The sequence below is a fragment of the Rosa rugosa genome, chromosome 3 (genome assembly GCF_958449725.1).
Source record: "Rosa rugosa chromosome 3, drRosRugo1.1, whole genome shotgun sequence".
Taxonomy (NCBI): Eukaryota; Viridiplantae; Streptophyta; class Magnoliopsida; order Rosales; family Rosaceae; genus Rosa; species Rosa rugosa.
The window spans coordinates 58,114,051-58,124,280 of record NC_084822.1 but is presented as its reverse complement, the minus strand read 5'-3'; the positions used below and the strand labels follow the sequence as shown (position 1 = coordinate 58,124,280).

Below are 10,230 nucleotides of genomic sequence, written 5' to 3'. Positions count from 1 at the left end.
GAGCTAGGAAATTGCAAATTCTTCTTCTAGCATGCGAGTTGTGAGGGATCCTAAATTAGTGCGTTTTAGATCCAAGTCCAACAGACTTGTTAATGTTAATTGTTTGATGTTTTGTGGTATTTGAGATCAAAATCCGAACGTAGTATAGGACTCTAGTCTTTTTTTTATTATATTTATTTCTTTTGTTTTTGAAAAGTGAAAGGGACTTGATGTAAGTTTGAACCTCAAGTATAATTATAAACATTCTCAAAGAGAACATTCTAAATAATAGAATGTATCTTATCTAACCAAATTTCATCAATATAAGAAAGACTAGTAAAGTGTGTCAAGCGATTGGTAACTAGTTTTGTCCATCGCTCATAATATGTGGTCTAGTCTTAGTTAATCAATATCTCTTATTTCCTTATTACTCGGGTTAATTCCCATACTTTGCTTTTTTTTTTTTTAGAAATAGATAACTTCATTAATTATCTATGGCTAGAAGGCACGTACATCATAAGTTGTCTCATAACAAAAGTTCTAGATGGCACAAACGCCGAACAAATGACAAGTAACCCTCATTGTAAACAAATGCGCATAATTAGACAAGCGACAAACAAGAGAAAATCGCAACCTAGTGGAAGATACATGACTTGAAACAATTGAACAACAAGTAAGTTCGCCTAGAGACCTCAATTGGTGTATGAAAATACTAGTAGATTGCAAAAAGCCTCCCACAAATGTAAGATCCAACAGGTCACGAGATATGGTTTGTTGAAAACAAGTCCAAGTCACCAGTCGACTGTCCTGAGCCTGCACTTGAGTAAACCACCACATTCGAACTAAGGCCCAAACAACCCAAGCTCGATCCTCTCCTCCTCGCCTTTGAATATGACCGGAGACTACTCTCCCAGTGGCGGAACACCACCAAAATCCGGCAAAACAGAAGGGCAGATCATTATTTCCTGGGTCCCTAACCTAGATCTTCTAGAGATCTCGTGAGTACCACATCACACTGATCTGGACACCCAAGAACAAGGCACCCAGACTCAGTGCTTGACCAATCCCGTCGCCGTCGTCGATCTGCACCCACAACAGCCACAATATCATGACCTTCCACCAAAGCAAGGCTTTAGCTCCATTCAGCAATGACTCTGCTACAATTCTTGTGCCTCCATCGAAGATCTTCCAATCCCTATAAGAAGGGAGACGCCACTCGAACCCGATCTCGGGTCTCCTCCCCCAACCAAGGAACCATCCCCGCCGAAAGCTGAGCCAATCCAAACAGCATACAATCCACCCTTCCCTGAAACGAGGAAAGGGCCGATTAACAGCTTGGTGCAATCAACGAGTATATGGAGGCAGCAAAGGCCTCCCTGGAAGCCGCACCAAGGGAGCGGCACTAGGGTTTGTCGAGGAGAGACTCTCGACTCTCATTCTTTTCTCTATATCTAGGATTCTAGATGTTCTATGAAAGAATTTGGTGAAATTCTTGTATAATTTCCATACTTTGCTAATTTGCATTTTCTTTACTCTAGTCAATTATATACTACTTCACTAATCTTTCATGGAAAATAGAGGTAGAGTTGGTTACCGCAAGATCTACATTAGCTTTTGGCAAAGAATAACTTTTTGGTGAGTCGGTGGCTTTTTAAATACCATAAGATTTTGTCAATAATAACATTTGGAAAGACAGTGTCATTTTCTACTCTTAAACTGACAGATACCCAACAAATTAGAAGAAAAAGAGAAAAACAAATGCATGGGCTAATCTGAGATCAATGTTGCTTGCTATAGAGAGTGAATATAACCAAAAAGTGAGTGTTTGTTTTGACCAGTTATTCAATTAACCTTAACTTCAATATCCTGGGTCTAATAAGAGGTATATATTTTAGATTCAGGTAGGGGAATCGAACTTGGGATAGAAATGTAGAATAGCTGTAAATCTTATGTAATTATGATTCTTATTTATTTAGGTTATCATGTAATTATAGGAATGATTGTTTCCTATTAGGGTTAGACTACTCCTCTTGTCCTTGTATATATACCCCTTTGTGGGATGAATAGAAAACATTATTGAAAACCCTAAATCAAAGTATTCTTTTCTACTTGGTATCAGAGCAGGTTCAATCCTTTGAACTTGCCTGCATCCTTTGAATCCTGAATCCTGAATCCCAAAGCACACCACAAACCGCTGCGTACCACCACCATTAAAATCAAGCCATCCCTGAATTTTTTGAAACCCTAGAAAAACCAAACCTGAAAAAAAAAAAAAAAAACCCAAATTCCTCAATGGCCGGACCTGCAATTGAAGGCGAACAGTCAAATCCCGAGAAGACAATGGTGTCATCCTCACCGATCATCCATCACCACTACACCACCCAACAAGACAACTCTGCTTTCCCCACAAGTGTTGTCTTGAATGAATCCAACTACACCATATGGGCTCCTCTTATGCAAATGCGCATTGGAGCACGAGGAAAGGTTGGTTATCTGACCGGAGTAAAGGCTGAACCCGCCATGAATTCTGCAGAGTATGAAGCTTGGGCCACGGACAATGAAAAGGTGAAAAGTTGGCTAATTGACTCCATGGAATCCTCTCTCATGAACCGGTATATTCGTCTTCCTACTGCGAAATATATTTGGGAAGCTGTAGAGAAAACCTTTTATGATGATTCTGATGAAACCCGAATCTTTGAGTTGAATAAAAAGTGTTTTGCAGCAAAGCAGAATGGAAGGCCCATTCCGACCTACTACAATGAGTTAGTGGCAATGTTCCAGGAGATTGATCAAAGGGTGGCCTCTCAACATGATAATGTTGCAGCTGTCGTTCAAGAAACTTCAGCAATGTCCCGGATGCGTGTTCATTTGTTTTTGAGTGGACTTGACCCAGAGTATGATCAGGTGCGTGGAGAAATCCTACGCAAGGAGCCTAAATTCTCCTTGGAGCAGAGCTATGCTTACATTCGCAAGGTGCAATCAGAGAAACAAGCTATGGGGCGTTCGGTACCTACCGAATCTTCTGTTATGGCCGTTCAACGCCGACCAGGTCCTCCTCCAGGCTTCTCAGGTCCTTCTCCACGCCGACCTCATGACAAACCAAACCCATACGCAAACAAAAAATGTGTTGTCTGTGGGGAAGTAGGTCATACCAAGGAGCGGTGCTATGAAGTGATTGGCTACCCTGATTGGTGGGACTTAACCAGGAAACCGCGAAAGAATCCGGGCAAGGCGGCTATTGCTACTACAGAGGAAGAGCATCTCGACAATGCCTCCGCTAATGTAGCGCAGTCAGGTATGAAGGGTAAGACTACTTTGAATAATACATGGATAATTGATACAGGTGCATCTGATCATATGACCAATGACCCTAGTCTTGTGAAAAACCTTAGACGTTCCTCTCAAAATATTGTCTCTACTGCTGATGGTACTCCAACTCCGGTCACCGGAGAAGGTTCTATTGTTGTATCTGATACCTTAACCCTTGAATCTGTCATTGTTGTTCCCTCACTAGCTTATAATCTCCTATCTGTTGGTCAGATTATTTTAGCACTTGCATGTATTGTGACCTTCTATCCATCTTTCTGTGTGTTTCAGGACATTCTGACTCGGCGGATTCTTGGTTATGGAGTTAGAAGGGGAAAATTATACTACCTGGATCTGACAGAGACTGGAGAAAACCAGAAGCATCTTTTGGGGCAAGCTAATCAGATTAATGGGGTAGAGAATGCAAAGGAAGCAGTATGGTTATGGCATCGCCGTTTAGGTCATCTATCTTTTAGTTATCTTAAGAAGCTGCAACCTCATTTGTTTTCGGTTGTCAGTGATTTGGATTTCCATTGTGACATTTGTGAACTGGCCAAGAGCCACCGTATTTCATATTCACCAAGTCTTAATAAAAGTCCTGTTCCTTTTATGAAAATTCACTCTGATGTCTGGGGTCCTGCAAAGATTCCTTCTCTTTCTGGAGCTCGGTATTTTGTAACGTTTATTGATGATTGCACTCGCATGACATGTGTGTCATTACTGAAGAATAAGAGTGATGTATTTGGAATGTTTACCGAATTTCACAAAATGGTGGCAACTCAGTATCAACAATCCATCAGAGTGTTTCAGTCTGACAATGGTGGAGAGTTTGTGAATGGCCCTATGATTGAGTTTTGCCGGTCACATGGAATTCGTCATCAAACCTCCAATTCTTATACTCCTCAACAAAATGGTTTAGCAGAACGGAAGAACAGGCAGTTGATGGAAGTTGTTCGTGCTTCCTTATTTGGCATGAATGTACCTCGGTCCTATTGGGGAGAAGCAGTAAAATCAGCAGCATATCTTATCAACCGTACTCCTTCACGGGTGATTGAGTTTCAGAATCCTCATCAGAAGCTTCATACACTTTTGACCATCCATTCTATGCCTAATTTGGAACCCCGAGTGTTTGGGTGCACAACCTATGTTCATATTCCCAAGCCTCAACGCAGCAAGCTTGATCCCCGTGCCCGTAAGTGTATCTTTGTTGGTTATGCTGACTTCCAGAAGGGTTATCGATGTTATGATCCCCTTACTGGCACTTTACATGTCTCTCTTGATGTTGCTTTTCGTGAATCCGAGCCTTATTACTCAGGGGGAGCTTCTCAGTCTTCCCTTCAGGGGGAGAGAGGTTGTGAAGGGAATCCTCCTTCTATTATTGATTTTGATGTCTTTGAAGACTTGGAAAATTTGGAGGATACATTTGAGGGTAGAAATTTGGAAACAGAAAATGCAGTTGCCGAACAGAGCATTGTGAATTCCGAAATAGACAATGCGACTGCCGAACGAAGTGTTGCGAATTCCGAAACAGAAAATGCGACTGCCGAACAGAGTGTTGTGAATTCCGAAACAAAAAATGTAACTGTCGAACAGAGTGTTGTGAATTCCGAGACAGAAGAGATGACTTTTCTGGATAGTTTGAATCAAAATCAAGACGTATCTGAAGCTCACACACAAGATATTCCCCCTTCTGCATCACCAACTGAAGATCCCGGTCAGAATGATCCTCCTCAGGTACCCCTAAACTTTAATGAATCTTCTGGGTTAGAAAGTGTCGAACCTAGGAAATCACAAAGGGTTACCAAGGGAATTCCTAAGAAACAATATGAACCAGATATCAAAGCCAAAGCTAAATACCCTATAGCTAATTTTATGTCTAACCATAGGATTTCTGGGTCACATGCACTTGTTATTGATCAATTATCTACTGTATCTATTCCTAGTAACGTGCAGGATGCATTGACGGATCCAAAATGGACAAAGGCGATGAATGAAGAATTGGAATCTCTTCAAAAGAATGCAACATGGGAGCTAGTACCTATGCCGGTTGGAAAGAAGACTGTAGGGTGTCGTTGGGTATTTACTGTGAAGCTTAATGCAGATGGAACTATTAATAGATACAAGGCGAGGTTGGTTGCCAAAGGATACACACAACGTTATGGGATTGATTATGAGGAGACTTTTGCACATGTGGCAAAGATCAATACTGTTCGGATTCTAATCTCACTTGCAGCAAACAAAGATTGGCCCTTGCACCAGTTTGATGTAAAGAATGCGTTTCTTAATGGGAATTTGGAGGAAGAAGTGTACATGGATGTGCCCCCAGGTGTTAAGAATTACCCAAGTGAAGTTGGCAAGGTGTGTAAATTGAAGAAGTTTTTGTATGGCCTGAAGCAATCTCCAAGAGCCTGGTTTGGGAGATTTTCAAAGTCCATGAGAGCCTTTGGGTACAGACAGAGCAATTTTGACCATACCTTGTTTATCAAGCGCAAGAATGGTAAGATTACAGCTCTTATTGTGTATGTTGATGACATGATTGTTACAGGGGATAATCCGAAAGAGATGAATGAGTTACAAAAGTATCTGTCAAAGGAGTTTGAAATGAAGGATCTGGGGCAACTGAAGTATTTTCTGGGTATTGAAGTTGCGAGGTCTAAGAAGGGAATTTCACTGTCACAGAGGAAGTATGTTCTTGACTTACTTACTGAAACGGGGATGTTGGACTGCAGTCCAATTGAGACACCCATTGAGATGAATCACAGACTTGCCATTTATCCTGATCAAATTCCAACTGATAAAGGAAGGTATCAACGTCTTGTAGGAAGGTTGATTTATCTTTCACATACTAGACCTGATATTGCTTATGCTGTGAGTGTTGTCAGTCAGTTTATGCATTGTCCTAGTGAAGAACATATGGATGCAGTTTTTCGGATTTTGAGGTATTTGAAGATGGCGCCAGGTAAAGGATTACTGTTTGAGAAAAAGGATGAATTGGAAGTTGGGGGATACACAGATGCAGATTGGGCTGGTGATAAAACTGACAGGCGTTCTACATCTGGGTACTTCACTTTTGTAGGAGGGAACCTTGTCACTTGGCGTAGCAAGAAACAGAAAGTTGTGGCCAGATCAAGTGCAGAAGCTGAATTTCGAGGTATGGCACATGGAGTCTGTGAAATGTTATGGATTCGTAATGTCCTGAAAGATCTAGGTTACAAGCTTAAACAACCTATGGATTTGCATTGTGATAATAAAGCTGCAATTGAGATTGCACATAATCCAGTTCAGCATGATAGGACAAAGCATGTGGAGGTTGACCGTCATTTTATTAAAGAAAATCTTGACAGAAAGGTTATTCGTTTTCCATTTGTAAACTCAGAAGAGCAGTTAGCTGATGTTCTTACTAAAGGAGTGTCCAGGAAGATATTCGACAGCTCAGTTGACAAGTTGGGCATGATAGATATCTATGCACCAACTTGAGGGGGAGTGGAGAATAGCTGTAAATCTTATGTAATTATGATTCTTATTTATTTAGGTTATCATGTAATTATAGGAATGATTGTTTCCTATTAGGGTTAGACTACTCCTCTTGTCCTTGTATATATACCCCTTTGTGGGATGAATAGAAAACATTATTGAAAACCCTAAATCAAAGTATTCTTTTCTACTGTGCCTATGTCTCTTATTATTATTATTTTCATTTTCTCATCACAATTTTTGTTTCGATGGGGAGAAAACAGAATGAAATGAAGAGGAAAATTGAAGTCCATTTCAGACAATTTCATGCATGAAAACTTTTAATTCGAATTAGCAACATTACTGACATGCATGATTAAGTCATTAACAGAAGGATCAGAGTCCAATCAGTGAGCTTTGACTTGTTGGTAATCACGCTGTGATCTGTTGGTAAGTTTTAATTCTAACATTGTAAAGATCATGGGTTCGAATGTTCGATTCTTACTTACATATGTAAGAGTGTGGTAAGCTAAAGTTTTTTTTTTTAAAAAAAAAACAATTGTCCAATCGGTGGACTAATTATTTGGCACGTCATGATGATCGGTGCTTGCAAAATGTAATTCTTGAAAAAGAGTTACCTAAATGTATTGTCTTGCATCTCGAAGATGTTGGCAAATTGGGTCGTCCGATGTCGTCCGATCTTTTGCTACTACTCAATTGTAAAGCCATGACATATGGTTTTGGCCCTCTCTTGTTCTTGATTTGGTTTCTTTATAAGAGCAGTAATGTTCTTGCATCTTTCCTTTTCCTTTTGCTATTTCATTATACATTTGTGTCTTATTTTCTTCGTTTGTTTCACGGATTTCCTCAAGAAAGCTCTTGCATCTCTTTCTCAGAGGCAAATAGAATGCATGACATATTAGCAAGTTGCAATTAACTCATGAGTTGGGACTGTTGCGTATTGCAAATACTATATATATATATATATATATATATATAGCTACTATTTTTTTTTTCCTAGCCAGAGAATTAGCTACTAATTTGTTGACCGTTTTATTAGTCAAATGACATATATTGAGACATCACTGACATGCCTTATATAGTTATATATGAATTATTAAGACCGAAACTAATAGATGAAGAACAATTTCGAACCATTAGGAAGACAACTCTCGGGGGCGGGGACCTAGCTGCGGCCGCCTGCCCAATTATTTGGCAGCTCATGATTGGTGCTGCAACCTCCAACTTCTACCTTCATGGGACTCTCCGATTCACAAAGCTTTGAAAAGTCTGTTTGGAGAAATTCAGATATGTCTAACTGACCTTCATTTAGATCCATTATGAAATCATTCCACGTCACATCATTGCACAAGTCGTCTCCAGCTAGCTCTATATCATTCTTGTTTGCTTCGGCTTCAACGGTGGCACCGGAGAAAAATGTTGTTTTATTGGTAGTAGTAGTAGTGGTGGTACTTTCAAGATGATAACGCTGAAGATCTTCTTTCTTAACATTGTGATTGGTGAAGCAGTAAGAGCTTGTTGGTTTGACCATCCCTCCTCCAACCCCTCCATTATTTTTGGTCGAATGTGGGTCGTCCTCGGCGGCGCCGCTGCCGCTGGGGGATGAGGAGTTCTCCTTGATCTCATTTAAGTGATTTTCTTGCTGTAGCTTCCTCCTTAGAGTGGAATTCCAGTAGTTTTTAATCTCATTGTCAGTTCGGCCAGGTATTCTTCCGGCTATCAATGACCATCTATATATACACAGCAAGTTCTTTATCTCAAAGTCAATCACTATAAGTCTATAATTATATTTAAGTACGATTAACTGAACAAAAATGACGATGTAGATTATTAATTATAAGGAAAATATAAACTGATAATAATAAATGTGTGTAGGTAAGAGGAGGGGAGTATTGAGTTCCACCTGTTGCCCAAAAGTCTGTGGAGCCTGATGATGAGCTCCTCTTCATCATCTGCAATGTTGCCTCTCTTAATATCAGGCCTCAAATAATTCAACCATCTAAGTCTCACACTCTTCCCACATCTTTTCAGGCCTGCAGAAAACCACTCACAATAGAATCCATCGATACTCAAGCACTAATATTCATCTCTAATTCTGACATGCATGCATGCATGCATGCACATTAAACTTATTAGTTGAGGAAAATGGAAGAATCAAATTAAAGCACTTACTAAGATTCTGCACCAAAAAAAAAAAAAAAAAACTTGCCTGTTTCTTTTGAAATTTTTCCCCATTTGCCTTCACCGTGCTTTTTGACGTAGTCCATCAGAATCTGGTCTTCTCGGGCGGTCCACGCTCCTTTCTTCATTCCCTCCTTTTCGAAGCGAGAGCTTCTTCCCATTTCTCGACCACTCTCTTCCTCTCTCTGATTATCTGATTTGTCGGCTTCTCTCCGTGATCTCACTCTCTCTCTCTCTGATCTCTCTGTGGTGAGTATGTTGGGGAGTAGTTAAGCGACTATTATATATATGTATATATAGGTGCTTTTTTATATATAGGAATATATAGCCAGCTAATTTTCTTCATATTGTGTGGTTGCAATAATGAACAGTCTTTTCTTTTTTTTGGCTGAGGAATTATAATATTAGCACTGTGATATATGGATGACATGAGTTCAATTGGAAGGTCGTTGGTTAACTCTCTCTCTCTCTCTCTCTCTGTAAATGTAAATATGTAATGCCCACTTACTTCTACAGTTCAGGAAGCTAGCCATAAGTAATTTCGAATTGCTGTAAGTAGGTTTTGGAGGCTAGGGGACGATTTTGGTGCAACTAGCAATCATGTTACTGGCTTGGTGGTCCAGAAGAAATTAATGAATTCCAAGAGGTATCGTTTTCAGAGATTTAATATATACCCACCCCATTCCTGGCCACGTACATCTATACTACTTTCTGAATACTACTCTTTCTCCGACACATACTGCAGAACACCGTCCATCAAAACTTGTATATCAAACTAGGGAAATTCTAGTGTACCGGTGGGTATCTCATACCCACATTTACAAAAGTGAGAACAAATTTTGTTGTCAAAGTTGTAATTTGAGTCATACTTTGTGTAATCTTAGTTCTAATAATGGTAATTACACCTCTTACGACATTTTACAAGTTTTTGAACAAATTTGTTGTCAATGTTGTAATCTTAGTTCTAATAATGGTAATTACACCTCTTACGACATTTTTACAAGCTTTTGAACAAATTCGTTGTCAATGTTGTGATTTTTGTTTAACTATATGTAAATAATGTAAATGAATATGGTAACTTTTGTTCTCAAAGTTGTAATTTTGGTTCAAATACTTGTAAATTTTTGTTCAAATAGTTGTAAATGAGGGTATCTCATACCCACCAGTACACTAGCTTGTCTCTATCAAACTATCATCAATTTTTTTGTCAAAAAAATGAAAAGCCATCATCAATTTTGATTTCTTAACTAGAAGATTGTCAAGTTTTGTTGCTGTCGATGGATGACTAAA

At 39.5% G+C, this 10,230-nt stretch overlaps 1 protein-coding gene across 1 annotated transcript; it reads right to left on the bottom strand.

The window, feature by feature from the left end:
• Window positions 1-7,854: 7,854 nt before the first annotated feature.
• Window positions 7,855-9,217, bottom strand: LOC133739196 (transcription factor MYB1-like). The gene is made up of 3 exons (XM_062166932.1): window positions 8,969-9,217; window positions 8,663-8,792; window positions 7,855-8,489 (listed from the first exon to the last, which is right to left on the bottom strand). The coding sequence occupies exons 1-3, from the start codon at window positions 9,099-9,101 to the stop codon at window positions 7,925-7,927; spliced, it is 828 nt and encodes a 275-aa protein (XP_062022916.1). The 5' UTR covers window positions 9,102-9,217; the 3' UTR covers window positions 7,855-7,924.
• Between the last annotated feature and the right edge of the window lie 1,013 nt (window positions 9,218-10,230).